At 45.8% G+C, this 19,983-nt stretch overlaps 1 protein-coding gene and 1 non-coding gene across 4 annotated transcripts in view; both read right to left on the bottom strand.

The window, feature by feature from the left end:
- Window positions 1-19,983, bottom strand: part of FER1L6 (fer-1 like family member 6) — a 162,199-nt gene that overhangs the window by 47,784 nt on the left and 94,432 nt on the right. For all 3 annotated transcript variants that reach the window (XM_043484105.1, XM_043484107.1, XM_043484106.1), the window contains 4 exons: window positions 13,393-13,527; window positions 9,600-9,749; window positions 689-799; window positions 262-423 (listed from right to left, as the gene is read on the bottom strand). In XM_043484105.1, the coding sequence (XP_043340040.1) occupies window positions 262-423; window positions 689-799; window positions 9,600-9,749; window positions 13,393-13,527 (558 nt within the window). The remainder of the gene's footprint in view (window positions 1-261; window positions 424-688; window positions 800-9,599; window positions 9,750-13,392; window positions 13,528-19,983) is intronic.
- On the bottom strand, window positions 3,661-3,767 carry LOC122451551. The gene has a single exon (XR_006272449.1). It is a non-coding gene; the product is annotated as a small nucleolar RNA U13 (small nucleolar RNA).

The raw sequence follows: 19,983 nt of genomic DNA, 5'->3' as shown, positions 1-19,983 counted from the left end.
CACACTTTGGGAACCATACTTTGATTTACTAAATGATCTACACCTGGAAGCTTTAAAGACAAAACAACAACAAAAGTCTGTCTTAGATCATTCTGACCTTCCGGCTTTTCACTGAATTAAACTTTCTTGTTCTTTCTTGTGAGTAGTGGACACCTGAAACTCTAAAACATCCCCCCAAATTCATGAAGGAGTGAGTTACATCTTAGGGAATGAAGGGAATGAGCATGCAGAGGCCTGGGGGTAGGAGGAGGGGACCCGCACCACTTCGAAAGCATCTGCCTGGACGTTGAAGTTTGGGTTGTTCTTGTAGCTCTGGATCACACAAGACTTGACGCCGCGTCCCCCACACTCGATGAGGACCTGGGGACGATCCACCGAGAGGAGCTGCACCTTCTTCATTTCTCGGACTCCCCAGAAGAGAACCTGAATAGAGAACAGGTAGCACTGTCACTCAAAGGCCCGGGGAGAAACCAGCAGGTGTGGCTCAGGGGTAGGAACATCAGGTGCCCCAGCCCGGGAACCACGGTGTGTTCTTCCAGGAAGGGATGGTGCGGCTCCTCGAGGGCTCCCTCTGAGCAGCTGTGTCTCCCCCGGATCCCACCAGTCCCCTCACACAACACAGCCATGATCGCAATGCACCAGTGCCCTTAGGCCCAAAGAACAGCCCAAGCCTTCCCGGCCCCCTTACCTCCACGCGGTATTTACTCAGCACTGGCCGGATGCTGGCAGGAACAGGGTAGATCTGGGTGGCATCGGGTGGGTCGAAGGGAGGGAGCCCTTGCAGCCCAGACATGGGGACCTACCACACAGATCAAGGCTGGTTAGAAATCAGGAGAGGCAAGGAAAATGCAGGCTGCCACACAATCTCACCTCATGGGAAAGACCGCCACTGTTTTAACAAAAGGAATGTTTCCGGCTTAAAACGTAAATCAAGACCATGCATTTTTATCACAGTTTCTTAATTGACAAACACATTCATTCATGAGGGTAATCCAACATGTAGTGAGCACTTACAGTGTGTCAGGAGTTAATAGGTTCATAAGCTTTCAGTGAGTTCACAGTAGAGAGGGGAGGGAAAAAAGACAAGTAGATGGAGCCTCACAATCTCACCAAATGGCATGGGAACTCCAGCTGTGGAATGGCAGAGGGACTCATAGGATTCCAACCTCTGAGACTTCACTATTCCCCTAGCATGCACCACAGGAGATTCAGTCAACCACACAGACACTGCATCGTAAGCAATGAAACAGAAAATGAAGTCTTTTGAAGGCAGACCTCTGGGACGAAGGGTGTCATTTCCTGTGTCTTTGGAGTGAATGAAACTGCAGGAAGGCAATCTGTGCTTTACTGAACTCTCACACAAAGGAATTAGAAAGTCTCCTATGGAAAGGGCCTTCTCCCTGGGTGAGCCACCATGCATTACCTTCAAGACCCAGCTCAGCACGCATATCTTTTAAGAAGCCGCCGCTGATTTGGTCCCAGCCACTGGGGCTTCCCAGGTGGCGTTCGTGGTAAAGAACCTGTCTGCCAATGCAGGAGACCTAAGAGACACGGGTTTATCCCTGGGTCAGGAAGATCCCCTGGAGTAGGAAATGGCAACCCACTCCAGTATTCTTGTCTGGAGAATCCGATGGACAGAGGAGCCTGGCGGGCTGCAGTCCATAGGGTCACAAAGCATCGGACATGACTGAAGTGACTGAGCACACAGCGTGCACACTGAGCCATTCTACTCTGCAGTCCTTGGCACACAGCGTGTTTTCTCAGCAGGCTCAGTGCAGACTTTAGCGGACTGAGTCCAGAAACCAGGGTCTGCTGTGTGACCCTGCATGAGTCCTTGTCCTTCTCTGGGCCTCAGATACTGGACCAGCGGACCCTTGCTTTGGAGCTGGGAGTTTTTCTCATGGGGGAGTTTGTCTAATTTGGCCAAGAGGAAGCCTTTGTTTACTGCATTTCCTTCTCAGACCCTCAAGTGATGCTCCAACTCCAATGGATTCTTGATAAATGTTTATTGGCTGACTGACACATTAGCTCCGTATGCTCAAAAAAGTCTAATTGCTCATCAAAACCTGCAAAGTACAAACATATCACCATTTCTTTTTTGCAGACATATTCTAGCTGGCAACAGCAGATGCGGTTCAGTTAATTAGAAAGAAGCCCGGAAAAAGAAGACAGCAGTCCCTGTGAATGCCAAATAGACTCAAGATAATGAAGCTGCAGAATGAGCCAGACCAGAAAAAGAAGCTGGGAAAAGATGAGGTGAACACTGCCTGGTGGTGAGCTATCTAGGCTACAAAACATCACCTCTCTGAGAAAGCTAATTTCTCCTGTGGTTTCAAAGATAAAGCCACAGAACAGCTGTGATGGTGGCATAGGATGGTGCTGCTACATGCGCTTTAAAAAGTACCATGTGTCTGCTCATCTTGGGGCTGCTGAGATGTCGACCTGGGAAATGCCCTAAAGAAGCTCATTCCAGAAGCGCCTCAAAGATGCCCCTGAGAGTTTAAGCTGCCCTGGTGACACAGGTTCGATTCCTGGGTCAGGAAGATCCCCTGGAGAAGGGAATGGCAACCCACTTCAGTATTTTTGCCTGGAGAATCCCATGGACATAGGAGCCTGGCAGGCTACAGTTCATGGGGCCTCAAAGAGTCAGACATGACTGAGCGACTAAAACTTTGAAGGATCCCACAGCATGGTAGAGGTTGAATGACTTTACTTTCAGCTTTCTCAGAGTGAAATGGGTTGGCTGTGGGCCTATAAAGCCACATAGTGTACGGTTACTCAGCAGGGTATGCTAAAGAATTGTTATGAAGGCAAAGTGCGAAGGATCAGGATAAATTGGTCCAAAAGCCAGACTGCTGTAATATCCCAGGACATATCTAACATAACGGGACCTCGAAGGAGTTCCAGGGGCAGGACAGGACAGGGGACCCAGGCACAGAATTTAAGGGGGTGCCACACTTGGAGTCATGTAGGACCCTGGTCTCAGTTCCTGCCCATCTGAAAAATCACTGATGCTCAGAAGCCTTGCTCCTTTCTCTGTCTCCTCCAGCCCAGCCCATCATCCACACCTCCATTATCCCTAGCTCAGTATACTAGGTGGATACCAGTCTTGCACTTCATCACTTATTAGCTGTGGAATTTGAAATAGTCACACAGTGTCACTGAGTCTCAGTTCTGTCATATGTAAAGATAATGATATCTGATTCATGAATTGCTGTGAATAATGGATGAGGCAGCATGCAAAGCACTTGGCAACGCTCTCTGCCTCATAGTAAGTTCCCTAGGAATAAGAGTAAACTGGAAATTGACAGACCTTTGCAACGATTAAGGCTCAACTTTCAATAATCTTAGTTTCCAATGGGACACAGGTGTTCAAGGACTGCTAGTTCCTGAAACTATCCCAGAAGTATATTTAAATCTGCTTTCAGGTCTTGACTTAAATGCCACTTTCTTAGGGAGCCTGCCCTGGATGCCTAAAGTGTTAACTCTGCCCCCTCCCACAACACCCACATCTGCTTCATATTTCACGCGCTTTCCCTTTCTCTTCAGCATTTACCACACAGCTGCTATGTTACAATTTACATAGTGTTGTCCATTCTCTTCCCTTCCCTAGAAAACAAGTCCCATGAGGTCAGGGAGTTCGTTTTTTTTTTTTTTTCACGTCAGACAGGTAATGTGCCGATGTCGTAACAAGGTTTAGTGAGGGAGGCACATGTCACGCAGCAGCGTGAACACCCAATCATCATGCTCATGAACTACAAAAGGATCAGGGAGTTCGTTTTATTCACTGATGAATTCTTAGGAACGTTCTGGGACAAAACAGACACGCGATAATATTTACTTAAGTGCACGAGTGAATGCATGAAGTAGATCTTGCCTTCAAAAAACTACAGATTAAGGGAGACAAGCCTGTAAACAATGGACTTTATCAAAGCCTGGATTAAACAGAAAAAGAGGCAAAGTGACATCAGTAGGAAGAGAAGAAAACATTTGACTGAGGTGAGGGAGGGGGAAAGCTTCCTGGAGGAGGCCACTCTGGTCCTGAACGGTGGTGGTGATCAGTTTCCTAAATAGTAAGTAGAGTGCGGGGGTCAGGATGGGCAGAGTAGGGAGACATTTCGGAACAGGATGACGGTGCAGCTAGAAACAGAGGAGGATGTTTGTGCGGTGAGGTCTGAGAATTCAGAATAGTCTGCTGTAAAGAGGCCACAGTATATGCAGAGTAACTGTGCTGACATGTGAGACTAAAAAAGCAGTCTGAAGATAAATTAATTTGGGGAGAGCTTAAATGCCAAGCTATGGACATCTGACATTCTCCTAGGGGCTACATTTTCTTTTCATGAAATATTAAGAGTTATCATGCAAAAAAAAAAATATATATATATATTTGTGCTCAAAATCATTGGGGAAATGTTGAATTTCAAAAAAGAATTTCAAAAGTTTCTTCATAGCTGACTTCTCAGAGTCTTTACTATGGTAATGGGCATTTCAAGGCCCCAAGAGGGATTTATAAAACAATGAAGAATTTCTCAAGCTTTCTTTTAACTGTAGATCCCCTGGAGGAGGGCATGGCAACCCACTGCAGTATTCTTGCCTGGAGAATCCCATGGACAGAGGAGCCTGGCGGGCTAGGGTCTATAGGATCACAAAGAGTTGGACATGACTGAAGCAACTTAGCAGCAGCAGCAGAGGAACTCATGTTCCGAAAATACAGACCTCAGGAAAGTTTCTTGGAGGTGAGAAGCAGACAGACATTGGTCATTTCTTAAGAGGAGAGTAGCATAGGGAATTGTCTTCTGAAGGGAACGTGGAGAACTGAGTGAACAAGAAAAAAGGAGTAGGTTAGCAGACCAGGAAAGAGGCAGGTGGAACAATCCTGATGAAAACGAGGGTCTATGGGAACCAGGGACAATCATCTGGCTAGAACAATTGGCCTAGCCATGGATATAGACCCAGAGTGAAGAACTACATTTGAGTCTGAATTCTCAAGGCAGAGAGTCTGGGAGAATGGGGTGGGAGGGGGGAGTGGGCCAGGACTGGGAGGACAGGGGGCAGCTAGCTGGGTAGGGGAGGAAAATGGAGATAAGGAATTCAGTCTGGGGCATTGAAGAACCCAGGTACCAAACCCTTCTTCTGAGACAGGGCAGCATTTCAGTAATGGAGAAGGAGAGGCTGAAGGTAAACCACTCACAGATAGATGCTGAGAGCCACAGGTGTCAATGAAGGAATTTTCCAGCTCCTGCCTGCTCAGCTTGTATGAGATCCACCCTCTGAGACAGTTGTATTGATGATCAAATTACTTTTTGGGCAAGAAATCAGCTGAGAGGAAGTCCTAATGAAACCCTAATGAATTGTGTCACTTAGGTTGCTTGCCTCTGACAAGGCTGCCTCCATCTACCCTGCTTTCAGGAAGTAGTAGGATCTTGCATTAGTCCACCCGGCTCATCACGGAGGGAGGGAGGGAAGATCAGAGGTGGGACCATGGCATTGGGAGAAAGCCCAGCCTTCAGAGAGCCTGTCAGGATCTGCTGGTTCAGCCCTCACTGATGGATTAGGGCAGCGGTCCCCAACATTTTTGGCACAAGGGACTGGTTTTATTGTGGAAGACAATTTTTCCATGGATGGTGGAGAGTGGTTTGGGGATAATTCAAGTGCATTACTTTCATTGTGCACTTTATTTCTAATATAATGCCACTGCTGATCTGACAGGAGGTACTAGTCCACGCTCTGGAAGATTGGGGACCCCTAGATTAAGGGACATCCTTCAGGAAGATTTGTGCAGTGAAAAGAGCAGTTGATTGAATCCAATCTAGCCAGACTTGAACCTCAGCTTTCTGCATGTAAAATGAGAGCATTATACTAGAGCTGGTTTACTCACATCAGTCCTTCTTCTACCACTTAAAAAGCAGAGACATCACTTTGCTGACAAATATCTGAATAGTCAAAGATACAGTTTTTCCAGTAGTCATGTACAGATGTGAGAGGTGGACCATAAAGAAGGCTGAGCTCCAAAGAATTGACACTTTCAAATTATGGTACTGGAGAAGACTCTTGAGAGTCCCTTGGACTGCAAGGAGATCAAACCAGTCAATCCTAAAGGAAATCAACCCTGAATATTCATTGGAAGGACTGATGCTGAAGCTGAAGCTCCAATACTTTGGCCACTTGATGCAGAGTCAACTCATTGGAAAATACCCTGATGCTGGGAAAGATTGAGGGCAGGAAAAGAAGGGGGTGACAGAAGATGAGATGGCTAGATTCAATGGACATGAATCTGAGAAAACTCCAGGAGATAGTGGAGGACAGAGAAGCCTGGCTGCTGCAGTCTATGGGGTTGCAAAGAGTCGGACATGACTTAGTGACTAAACAACAACAAAAGCTACCACTTTTATCATTTGTGCTATTATCTAGTAAACATTTTCATTAGATATCATTTCATTTTCAGAAAAGAAACTTCGTGTTGCTAAGTAAAACAAAAGCCACTGGCCATCAATGGAAAGTAACTTTAAAAAGAAAACCAATGAAAACAAAATAATGTTTTTGGAATATGTCATGTGTAGCATTTCTTAAAGTTTCTTTTCATCGTGTCTGGAGGAGCTGGTGTTCCAACAAATAGACTCAGAAAAATGTTCCTATAGATAATATTGATGTTTTTTTTAGAGGCATTGAAACTGAAGCCTGTGCTTCCTTAAAAAGGAAGGTTGCAAATTGAAAGAGGGATTATACACAGATGGGCATGAGACTTTCTTCTAAAAGTAGTTAGAAGGATCAAAACAGGCAAAATTCCATTTGCAACAACATGGATAGACCTTGAGAACACAATGCTAAGTGAGGTAAGTCAAAGACCAAGAGAAATACATATGACATCACTTATACGTGGAATCTAAAAAGTAAAAAAACCACATAAACAGAGAGTAGATTGGTAGATTGACAGGGGTGGGGAGGTGGGGAACGTGAGCAAGGGTGGTCAAAGGGCACAAACTTGCAGTTGGAAGATGAGTAAGTTCTGGGGATCTAATGCACAGTGTGATGACTATGGTTACAATACTGGGCTGTACACTGGAAAATTGCTATAAGAGTAGATCTTAAAAGTTCTCTCTCTCTCGCTCTCTCTTTCTCACACACACACACACAAGGTTGACTACGTGAAGTGATGGCTGTCTTTATTGACCTTATTGTGGTAATCAGTTTGCAATACACACATATATCAAATTACCATATTGTCTACCTTAAACTTACACAAAGTTATATGTCAATTATATCAAAAAACCTGGGGAAAAAATCAAAACTCCACCAATATCAATTCAACATTACCTAATACTTTACCCAATTGTGACCTAAAATCCCTCATGGACAGCCTAAAATCACCTGGACCCTCACTTGAGGAAAGACTGGACCAGCTGGTTTTGAAAGTCACTCTTTCAGTGCTAACAGTTCACATTTCTGTGCAGCACACATCTATCTGCTGAGAGCTGGTTCTATTAAACTTTCACCTGATTGGGCATCCTGGAATCCTAGGACCTGAGATTTGTAAGACAAAGATTTCAGCAGTCCTCTTCTCCTCCCCTTGTAGACTACAGTCACCACAGAACTGAAGCCGATGCCTGGGTTTCTGCTACTCTGCCCCTTTAAGAGCTCATCCTGCTTTAGTTCCCCTGAGAGATAGATTGTTCTTTCTCCAAGGCAGCCACTCCAGCATTAAAAAGTTCATCCTTAAATGGAGCAAAAACCAGACCACAATCAAAGTCTGATTAGCTGTACTTCAGAGCTCATCTCTAAGAGTCTTAAGCAACTCCCAAGATGCACACATGGGCAGTTTGGATTTGAGTACAAGTGTGTCTGACCCAGTAGCTGTTCCCTTCCCCTTATACTCTCCAGTCTCTCCAGCTCTTGGGGGAATTGGTGTAGCTGGATTCTAGGCTCCAACCTGCCATATCAGGTAGGCCATTGCCTTTCTATCCAGCTCAGTATCTTCACCTGAAATAGATGGGACTAGACTAGGTCTGTCTAGTCAAACCTATGGTTTTTCCAGTGGTCATGTATGGATGTGAGAGTTGGACCATAAAGAAAGCTGAGCACTGAAGAACTGATGCTTTTGAACTGTGGTGTTGGAGAAGACTCTTGAGAGTCCCTTGGACTGCAAGGAGATCCAACCAGTCCATCCCAAAGGAGATCAGTCCTGAATATTCATTGGAAGGACTGATGCTGAAGCTGAAACTCCAATACTTTGGCCACCTGTGATGTGAAGAACTGAGTCATTGAAAAAGACCCTGATGCTGGGAAAGATTGAAGGCAAGAGGAGAAGGGGATAACAGAGGATGAAATGATTGGATGGCATCACTGACTCAATGGACATGAGTTTGAGTAAACTCTGGGAGCTGGTGGTGGACAGGGAGGCCTGGTATGCTGCAGTCCATGGGGTCGCAAAGAGTTGGACATGACTGAGCAACTGAACTGAGATATCCTGCTTTACTATTCCATGGTATAATAATATTAATAATAATAAAATAGGTAGAATTTGTTGCATGTTGATTTCACACCAGGCACTTTAGGGAGATTAATTATCATCTCCAGTTTTGCAGGTTAAACAGAGAGAGACTAAGTGGCTTACCCAAGGTTGCACACTAGTAAGTGATGGGAACAAGATCCATACCCATGGGATCTGCCTCTAACACCCTCCCTCTTACTTGCTTGCTGTGTCTTAGGATTGCTTGCTTCCTAGTTTCTGTACCAGGTGAGATCTTTCTAAAACTGGAATTTCTGGAAAACGGGCTTTCCTAGAGAGGGACTGATCTGATGCAAAGGGCAAGTGCCATCTGCCCCCAGTGAATGGGATGGTCAGGGAGAGAAACCTCTCTGATGCAGGCCCACTGGGCCATTTCTTCCCAGGTCCTCTCTCTGTCCCATTTGGTCCTTGATGATTCAACCAGACTCAGCTTCCCTCCCCAAGTATCCTGCCTTTGCTTTCTGAGAAGTTCTTCCTAGATGTATGTTCATAAATTCCCCAGAGTCTTAGTAGGACAGATTAAGAACTTGGGGTCTTTGGGAAACTTTGCAATACAGTGTAAGGAGCAGAAGGCTTTAAAGGTCTTAAGCTCAGCTCTCAGGTCAACCACCGACTAGCAGCCTGATGAGATAAGTCAGTCAGTTACATTAATCCTCAGTTTACTATCTATAAAATGGGAATCATAATGCCTACCTCATCAGGACTGAGGGAGATTTCAGTGTGATGAGAGGGATGTGAGGCAGCAACCACAACACGGAGCACATGGGAGTGTCCACAAACATTTGCTCCCTTCCCCTTTCATATCCTCTCATGGTTTGTATGGAGCATAGGGCTGCTCAAGCTTTGCTGGCCAAATCCATAAGGACCTTTCATCCTGGGACTCTGACTTGCAGCACAGGGGCTCTGGGAATAGCTGGTCACCTGAGTTCTTAAATGGTATCTCCCAGATCCCCAGAAGGAGCCATCTCCAGACACAGGACAGCAGGGAGGGACCAGGCACAGAGTGATGGACGTGCACCTCCCATGAGGCTGCTTCTCTGGCCAGGTAGACCAGATGGACGGCTAGTACAGATGTCACATCTGGTTCACTTACCTGCAGGAGTTCAAATACAGCAAGGAGGTCCCCTCCAGAGAGGTTCCCACAAAAGATGGGGTGATAGCACAGCCTGGGGGGCTCATAGTCCTGGTCAGCCAGCTTCACCACAGGAGCAGCCACAGTGGCACCCAAATATTCTGGCTTCCCCTAAGGCAGAAAAGATAAGAGTTTTTGTCCCAAGTGGTCACCTACCTGGTGCCTTGGTGTGATTTTGCAATTAATCTTCACAAAACTGTCAGCCTCATGTCTCCCTTCTACTACTGTCTACATGTCTCAGTGTCTTTGGCTGAGCCCCTCTAGTCCTTTTCCATAGGCTCAGGGAGCAATGGAATCAATCTGGGCTCCCAGGGCAAACTCTAAGGTCATCTCAAGGGCTTCCTGGCTCAAGACCATCTTAGGGGTTATCTCTTTTCTCAGTGTATTGAGCTCAGTGGAATGAAGATAATCACCCAAGGTAGACTTGAAATGGAAAAGGAAAATAAAGTGGCAGCACACATTCTGAAAGATCTCCAGGGCAGGGCACCATTGTGGTTGAGAAAACAAGTTTCGAGTCCAGGCAAACATGAGTTGGAGATGCCAAATCTACTACTTTCTAGATCTCTAGTCTTGGACCATTTACTCAACCATTTTGATCCTCATGCTTAAAAAGGGGGTTAAAAGTACATTGTTTTGAGAGCAAAAGTAGGGTACTGTGCATGTTCCCTGCACACAATATCACCTAAGGGGTGGGCAGACCACCTAAGGACAGCCTTACCCTCTCCCCATATAAGGAACAAGTTTGCTCCTCCTTCTCGGGGAGCAAGTCAGCAAGGGAACCTGTTGACTCCCACTCCCCGACTGCTGCAGCAGGGGCCCCAGCAAAGCCTTGCCTGAATTTCTTTTTTAAAAAAAGGTACATTGTTTATAGGGCCATGACAATTAATGTAATAATGGATGTGCATTGCACAACAGCTGGTAAACAGTAGGTGCTCAGTGGCAATCCACTCCAGTATTCTTGCCTGGAGAATCCCCATGGATAGAGGAGCCTGGCAGGCTACTGTCCATGGAGTCACAAAGAGCTGAACACCACTGAGCGCCCAAGCACAGCACACACATAGTAATATGATGGTGATTAAGATCAGCATGTTTAAGTAATAGAGCAATTCTGCCCAATTGTTCTTGGTAGTAAAAGAGGATTAGAATGGCTTTGTATGTAAGTTTCTTGAAGAACTATTTGATGGTATATCTCTTGCCTTTTCCTAGTGCCTGCTCCCAGTTCTGGTTCCACCTCAAGAAGCCTGGGGCTGGAGCATGGGGCTGCTTTGATATTTATCTCAAGAACTGCTGTGATGTAAGCCTCAGGCAGGCAGGCAGGACTGCCTATTTTATTCACTGCTATGTCCCTTGGCACAGGGCAGGCACTCATCCAAGCTCTTGTTGATCCAAGAGTGAAAGAGCTTTCACTCTTGGATAAATGACCTCCAAGTCCAAGGACAGTGCCCATATTCTCTGGCTGAGGCTGGGTTTTAACACCTGTGCTGCTTCATTGCCTTTGGACTCATGAACCAGCATTTGCATTTCTGGCTGTAAAAGGAAGCTTGGTGAGGGGGAAAACAAACAAAGGAAGCTGCCTGCTGATATCCAGTGGTACCATCAGACCTGTTCCGGGGATGAGTGGAGTTAGGGCAGCTGGATGTGAAATGAATGATCTGCTGCATAATTATTTTTGTCCATAACCTTAGCTCAGAAAAATTAACTTAAAATGAGCCCTGGAAACAAAAGAGTAAACATAAACTCAAGCAACCTGCGTGCCAAACTCATTTCTTACAGAGCCGGCAGACTTGAATGAGGGCACGGGCACTGCGTAACGAGGGAAAGCTTGAGACTGGAAGCCGGGCCCTGCGGAGTCAGAATCTAAAATTTGATCATCACCATGGGATTGTGATGGCTGCAGCCCACGGGTGTGAACAGAATCTTTTGCACGTCAACACATATCTCAAGGAAAAAAGTGCAAAAAATGTTCATATTTTCTTTCTCTCCTACATTTTCTTTTCCTTTAGATGTGAGAATGTAGGCTTGCTTTTCTGAACAGTTTGGTTTGGGGTGGGGCCCAGGAAGGCAGTCGATGAATGGAGATCTAGAAGAGGGTCTGAAAAGCAAACAGACAAAGGAAATCCACTGTAGTCCAATAGGTGGGTCTCAGTTTTTAATGATGACTGATTGCTGTTGTATATATTTGTGTGTGCATGTGTGTGTGTGTGTGCGCATGTGATAAGTTGTGGCCAACTCTTTGCAACACGGTAGACTGTAGCCCGTCAGACTCCTCTCTCTGCCCATGGAATTTTCCAGGCAAGAATACTGGAGTGGGTTGCCATTTCCTCCTCCAGGGGAGCTTCCTGACCCAGGGGTTGAACCTACACTTCCTGTGTCTCCTGCATTGGCAGGCGGATTCTTTACTGATGAGCAACATGGGCAGCCTTTGATTGTTGTTACTGGTTGTCAAATAAAAATACTTAAGATTGGAATCATGTTGTTATGGACTCTTTTGAAAAGGTACCTATTTTGTGACCTTCTTTACAGAAAGTCTATATTCTAGGCACAGCAGCAGAACACACATCTACTGGAATGGGTTGCCATGCCCTCCTCCAGAGGCTCTTCCTGACCCAGGGATTGAATCCACGTCTCCTGAGGCTCCTGCATTGTAGGAGGATTCTTTACCACTGATCCACTGGGGAAGCCCATAAATATACCACATACCCAAATTTACAGATGGGGGAACAGACTCCAGAGAGTGACAAGGAGAAGCTGAATATGTATGTCTAAAGGTAGACAGTCACAATGGCCACTGCACTTGTGCAGGAAAGAATGGACACAGGTGGCTAAATTCAAGTTCTGGCTGTGCTTCCAGCCAGCTGTGACCTTGAACAAGGCATTTGACCTTTCTGGGCTTCTGTTTCCTCTTCTCCAAAGCCAGAAGGGGCTTCATGCTCTCCAGTTCTCCCATCCTAATTTCCTCCTGACCTTGGATGAAGGTCGGAGCTGCCAGGTTGCTCGGAGGAGGTGAAGAGGCCTTAGGAAGATTTCTTGCAACAACTTTTATACTTAATATATTTGTGCTTCTGCAATCTCCAGAGGAGGTAAAGACATTAAAGAAAACATTAAAACAAGCCTTTGCCTTTCCCTTTAGACTTCTTAGTTTAAAAAAGAAAAAGATTTGTTTCAGTGATTAAAAAAAAATCTTCCAGTAAGCTTTTGAATCTGCTCAACATTTCAGAACACAGACATCTTTGGAGAGGAAGCAGTTTGGCTAACATCATAACAGAAATGAGATGGAGATAAACGCATTGTTTCAGGGCTTGGAAGCAACAACCAAAAGAAGAAGATCCAGTTACAAGGCTGAATCGGTGACAATACATCCATTTGCTTCCAGCCAGGGAGATCAGTAAAGACCCTCTGTTTTCAAAAGGCATGGACTTTTTTTACTAGCAGCAATAGAATATAGAGCTCACTGAGAGCTAGGAACAACCGTGAGTTGCCTTAATAATTATATTCCTGAAGAAGTGAATGTTGATTGAACTTTTGTGAATCAGATCCTATTTTAATTGCAATCTAAAGGGTAATCTAAGACAAAAAAAAAAAACCTTTAGTAAAACAAATGATCGTCACTGATCTCCCTAGTTCTGTAAAATCAGTGTTTTTCCCAGGTGAGGACTGCGTCCAGGCACCATCCCAGGTAGGTTAAAGAAAGGAAGGTGGCTGAAAGCAGAGTGTTTCTGGTGAAGCCCGGTCAGCGCAGCCCTGAGACACTCACCACCGCATCGCTGTCGTATAGCTCCACCACCACTAAGGGCGGGGATTCTGCCAGCTCCTTCTGGTCTCCGTGCAGCACCAGGTCATTGAACAGGAGCATCTGGTTCCAGGTGGGGGACAGGGTCTGGGGAATGACCTGTAAGGTGGGGCCAAGAGAAAAGCCAACGCTCATTCAATTCGATCGAGTTGGAGGGGGCTCTGGGAAGGGTTAAGAGGACACATCCTTATCATCATTGCTCACTTGTTCAACATTCAAGCAACAGAGGAAATTAACATACTACTAAGTACCGGATGCTAGGCAGGCAGATTCCCTGCTCTGAAGGAGTTTACCTAAGTTTCCTGAGTAGTACCCCACCTGATTGCCACCCGATTTGCAAGCTGAGTGTAAGTGAGTGAAAGTCACTTAGTTGTGTCTGGCTCTTTGCGACACCATGGACTGTAGCCTGCCAGGCTCCTCTGTCCTTGGGATTCTCCAGGCAAGAATACTGGAGTGGGTTGCCATTTCCTTCTCCAGGGCATTTTCTCTACCAAGGGATTGAACTCGTGTCTCCTGCTTTGCAGGAGGACTCTTTACCGTCTAAGCCACCAGAGAAGGCATTTGCAAGCGTAATTCCAGCTTAATCCTCGCTTCCATCATGACACCAGCTACCTTTCATTGAGCATGTACTGTGTGTTGGCTGTGGTGCGTCACATACACTGTCTTGTGCAAACTTCCCAACAATTCTGGGAGGTGGAAACAGAAACCAATGCTCACTTGTCCAGAGTGAGCACGTGACAGAACCAGGATTTAACCTGGATCCTTTGGCCCAAACTGCTAACTTCATCCATCCTCACCAAGTAAATGCTAATATCATCTCCATTTGGTTGTTGTTGTGCTGTCATGTCCAGTTCTTTGTAACCCCATGTCCGCCAGGCTCCTCTGTCCATGGAATTTTCCAAGCAAGAATACTGAAGTGGGTTGCCATTTCCTCCTGCGGGGGATCTTCCCGACTCAGGGATCAAACCTATGTCTCTCACATCTCCTACACTGGCAGGCAGATACTTTTACCACTGTGCCACCTGGGGAGCCCAGTGAAAGCCTAAACTGAGGATGTGGGAGATTTAGTGACGCTTCATTTGTTAACAAATAAAATTGCATCATCAAATACTCAAAAGCAGATTCTCAAGTTAATATTCCAGTGGAATTCTACTGCTGTTGGCTACTTAATCTGACTAGGGTCTTCAAAATAATCCTCACCATTTTGCATGACATCGTTCTTTCCTCCATAGCAAATTGCGACAGTGGAAATTAGCTGCACCCATTACGCAGATGGGAAACCAAAGGAACACCAAACTACGTAATTTGTCCGGAACCATGAATGTCTCACCTAGAAGTGGCTCAGAGCTCCCCGCCAGGCCATTCAAGGAGTACCTTTAGAAGGTAGGATGTGATGGACTTGCATACTCTATTTTACTGGCTGTTTGGAAACACGCCAGTTTCACAGAGCTAGAAGCTAAGGCTGCTTGCAGGATGGGTGGACTTTGCAACTAGGCAAAAACTGTCGTATTCATATGTTAGTACTGGAAAGAGGCCACAGTCACAGCCTCCCCGGCTGTGCAGGCAAATGGACGATTTCACAGCATAATGCAGACCACACAGCGGCTGCTGGGTCCTGAGGAAATTTCCACTGTGCGCCACTCTCTCCAGGAGGGATTAGAGAGAGCTCTGGCCTGAACTAACTAACTGCTTAGGCTCCAAGGTCCAAATAAAACTGTCATCTCAGAGTTTTACATCAAGAACAATTTCAAGTCACGGCCTTAAATCATTTGCACTGTGATCACGAAATAATATTTTTATTGCTCTTTTTTATGTGAGCCATAAAAATATCACGCATTCCACAACTTGCTTCCTTGCTTTTTTGCCTTTGGAGTATTTTATGCCTCTCACACAGTGAGGTTTTGAACATTACATTCCAGAGAAAATCTTAATTCTTTGGACAGGAAAAGAATGGCTTCCACCAACTCACGAACAGCAAGTTACGGCATTGCAATGCTAAGTTCCCCTGTGAAGGTGACTGACATCACAATAACTATGTGTTTTCAGGTTGCTTTTGAAAATAAAAATGTGATCATTTTTGCAGGCTGCCCCCAAGAGTGTGATACCAAAGCAATTTATGATTCTCACAGCATCTTTCCTACAGAAATGTTCTGATGGCTTCCTTGGCACTTGGGGCTATAATTGCCACTTGGTAAGATTCCAGAGGCTAGCATTCAATCTTTCATTCATTATATATCTATTCCTTCAAAGTGCTGGCACAGTGTTCAGTATCACATGGCATCCTGGGCTGAGCGGGTGTTTGATAGCTACTTGCATGAACTAATGAGTGGGTATTGGCTTGTCCTGTGAATGAAAGGACATGTGGCCACCTTTGAGAGGTACTGAAAGGCTCACCTGAGCAAAAGTACATTCTCCCACTTTGTAACCAGGAAGGGTTAAATTTAAATTTACACTGGATCTGCTTCTTTGACTTTAACCCTTTTTTGTTATTATAAACATACATAATGGCTTGCTTCAGGGACATAGCCTGAGTACTGCACCTGGCAAGGACTCTAAGGAAATGAAACTAACACATCGCCCTGCCTGAGGCTTGACAGTCTAGGGGATATTTGCAAGGATTGAATAGTCTTTTTACTTTGTTTCCTTGCCTCTCCCCATCTCTGATCCATAAAAGAACCTGGCAACCAGGCCCTGACAAGAGGGTTATTTTGAGGTGATAGCTGCCATCTTCTCATCAGCTGGCTCATCGATTAAAGTCTCTTCCCTGCCTCAACCCCTCGTCTCTAGGATTCATTGGCCTGTCATACAGTGAGCAGAGCCAGCTTGAACTCCGTAACAACTTCTCTGCCAAGGCGAGCACAACTCATCTCATGTCCTCGGAGCTTCCTTCAGAGGTTATGCTTTAAAAACTGGTTCAATGACATTGCTGCTGGAGAGATTCTAGTAACACTTGAGTTTAACACAGGAGGAGAAGGGGACAACAGAGGATGAGATGGTTGGATGGCATCACTGACTCGATGGACATGAGTTTGAGCACGCTCCGGGAGTTGGTGATGGACAGGGAAGCCTGGCATGCTGCAGTCCATGGGGTCGCAAAGAGTTGGACATAACTGAGCGACTGAACTGAACTGAAGTTTAACTCTTTGAAGAAGGAGTGAGATGTCATGGATGGAGTGTGGCTTTAGTCTCAGAGATGCCCCTGGAATGGAGCCCTGGTTTCACCATCTGCCTATGTCCTACTTGGGCAGGTGATTCAACCCCTCTGAACCTTAGTCTCACTCACTTCAATGGAGTTAGTATCTGCCTTGTAGAGTTGTTATGACCATTGTCTAAGATAAAGTGTATTAAGTGTCTGGCATACAGTAGGTACTCAATAAGTGCTTATTGCCCACCCCAATCAACCCCAGCCACACACACTTACAAATGAGTGAACATTTATTGAATACTTACCGCATGCCCATCTTGGTCACTGGGTAACTCGTGTCTAATAAGAGACCACCTGTATCCTCAGGACTCAGCGTCCACCTGATTGAAATCTCAGCTTCCATGCTCCCCACCTGCTAAGATCCCCGTCCTTCTACTCCAAGCTCCATCTTAGCCAAGCAATCTCCCTCCTCTTCTATCCCCAAAGTCTTTCTCTTTGGGAGCTGTCCCTCATTCCCTTTACTCTATCACCACAAGATTTCTAAGTTCCACGTCCTTGGTGGTGTCTGGAATAACTGGATTCCCTTTCTGAATTATTTTGTACCATTAAGTCACATATAAGGGGCTTCCCACATGGTGCAGTGGTAAAAAAACAGCCTCCCAATGTAGAAGATGTAAGAGATATGAGTTCGATCCCTGGGTTGGGAAGGTCACTCATAAAGGACTAGCTGCAGAACCCACCCTTCAGAGTCAGTTCTCCCTGAGCAACACGTTCAAGACACATGCTTCCAGATGAATGGTGGACCAGCTCAGCTATGACTGTAGGGCCCCCCAGCTCAGCCTTCTCCACCTTGAAGAATGCATGAGCTGGGCAAGTCACACAAAGACCAGTCCCACAGAGCCAGCACACATTGAAACAGGAGAGGGAATCTAGAACCCTTTCTTACCAAAATGGAAGCAGAGTGGTTAAGCAAAATGACTTTGGAATTGGACCAACTTGGGTAGCCATCTTGGTTCCACAGGTGTTAGTTGCTCAGTTGTGTCCGACTCTTTGCGATCCCATGGACTGTAGCCCACCAGGCTCCTCTGTCCATGGGATTCTCCAGGTAAGAATACTGGAGTGAGTTGCCATGCCCTTCTCCAGGAGATCTTACCAACCCAGGGATTGAACCCAGGTCTCCCGCATTGCGGGCAGATGCTTTACCGTCTGAACCACCTGAGAAGCCAAAGTGAAAGTTGCTCAGTTGTGTCTGACTCTTTGTGACCCCACGGACTACCTTGACCCCGGGATCAAACCCAGGTCTCCCGAATTGCAGATAGATTTTTTACCAGTTGAACTCCCAGCATAACTTGGCTCTACCACCTTCTATTAATAATTAAAGAGTCTCCAAGCCTTACCTTCCCATCTGCAGATGAAGGACACTAACAATATATTAAACCTTTGGGTTGCAGTTAGATGTAGAAAAAAATGCATATAAAATGCTTAGCATTGTGCTTGGCACAGATGTAGTTTTCAATAAATGACAGCTATTATTATTATTAACAAAAATTAGGTACTTGGTTCAAAAGTATGAAGGCAAAGTCCAGGATTCAACAGAACCTGTTTTCCCTTTCAAATGATTATTTGATAAATAAATGTCATCTGTCCCTTTGGGAAAGGAAGTGAAAGTGTTAGTGACTCAGTCATGTCCAACTCTTTGCAATCCCATGGACTGTGGCCTGCCAGGCTCCTCTGTCCGGGGATTCTCAGGCAAGAATACTGGCGTGGGTAGACACTTCCTGCTCCAGGGGATCTTCCTGAGCCAGGATTTGAACCTGTGTCTCCTGCATTGCAGGCAGATTCTTTATTGTCTGAGCCACCAGGGAAGCCCTTTGAGATGTGAGTCTAAATCAAATGAAGAGACTGTACAGAGATGCAAACTAGAAGGAGAATTACACATCAGCTGAGGGAATTCACTCAAACTGCCTGCTCCCCCCCAAGCCCTGAGATCACCTCTGAGGACCTGGAACTCCAAGCTATGCAGGCAGAGACAGCTTCCGGGGGCCCCCTTTTGAGAATCTCCCTTGCTTCTGGTGGCAAGCCTCAATGGCCATATTAACAATATGGTAATATTAATTACCCAGGAGCTGTTATAAACAAGACACTGTCCTCTGGGAGGCAAATACAATTCCAACCCTCTGGGAGGCAAATACAATTCCAACATCCCTATTTTACAGAAACAAATACAGAAATGAAGAAACAGGACAAAGAGGATTTTGCTTAAGGTCACACAGCTCATAAATGGAAGGGCTCAGGCTTGAACCCAGGCACTAGGGCTCTCAGTTCAGTTGCATGGTCATGTCTGACTCTTTGAGACCCCATGGACTGCAGCACACCAGGCTTCCCTGTCCATCACCGACTCCCGGAGCGTGCTCAAACTCATGTCCAATGAGTCAGTGATGCCATCCAACCATCTCATCCTCTGTTGTCCCCTTCTCCTCCTGCATTTAATCAAGGGCTTTAGAGTCTATACTCTTAATCGCCACACTACGTATTGCCTCTCAAAACACAGGGAAGAGAAAGGAGTCTGAAATCTTCAGGTTTTCATGATTATTCACTAAATGAGGATGAAATCACCTTCCTTCTTAGGTCTCCCCTGACTTCCCTTTTAGGCAGAGCCAACCCCTCTCTCCATGTGGCTCTTGGGGCCCAGTACCATGGGTTTACAACAGTGCAGCCAACTCATCTGCCAAAGGACGGCCCAGCCCCACACCCGACCCTACACTGTGCAAGCTCAGAGTCTGGTGCCCCAGCTCCTCTGAGCCCAGCCTGGGAGCTGGCACAGAGCAAGCACCCCTCACTCCTCTGGCACTGGTGAAATGGACAAGATGCGCTGGTGAAATGGACAAGATGCTAGTTCATAGGATAATCTCAGCCTGTGTCGTAAATCAAAACACAGTCTCCCAGGTTACGGCCTCAACTTGGGGAGAAATGTCAGCCCTCTTAATACAAGCCAATGGAATGGCCACTACTCATTAATCTCTTTGTACACTTAACTTTTTGCTTCTTCTTACAGTCCTATTTTAAGAGGATGAATGGAGGTTTAGTGAATAAAGGCAGCTGGAGAGTAGATGAAATAGAATGTAAGCTCAGGGCTCTCTGTGCCCTAATTCTGTCTTAACTCCCAGAGTTAGGCAAAGCCTTTATTGAGCTCCCTTCCCTCAAAACAGTGAATCCTCAGAGAATAGAGTAAACCCTTACAGAACACGATCTCATGAGAAAAGCAGCCTGTTGGACATGTGCTGATTAAGGCCTCTTCTCACATGTCAGTACTCAGTTCACAGGAAAGGAAGAATTCAGAGGAAACAGGTATAGATCCATCTCCTTGAATCCTCATAGCATCCATCAGGAAGCAGTATTTTCTAAAGGGA

This window comes from Cervus canadensis, chromosome 12 (assembly GCF_019320065.1).
Source record: "Cervus canadensis isolate Bull #8, Minnesota chromosome 12, ASM1932006v1, whole genome shotgun sequence".
Lineage (NCBI taxonomy): Eukaryota > Metazoa > Chordata > Mammalia > Artiodactyla > Cervidae > Cervus > Cervus canadensis.
The sequence above is the reverse complement of the archived record's forward strand: the minus strand, read 5'-3'. Positions and strand labels throughout refer to the sequence as shown.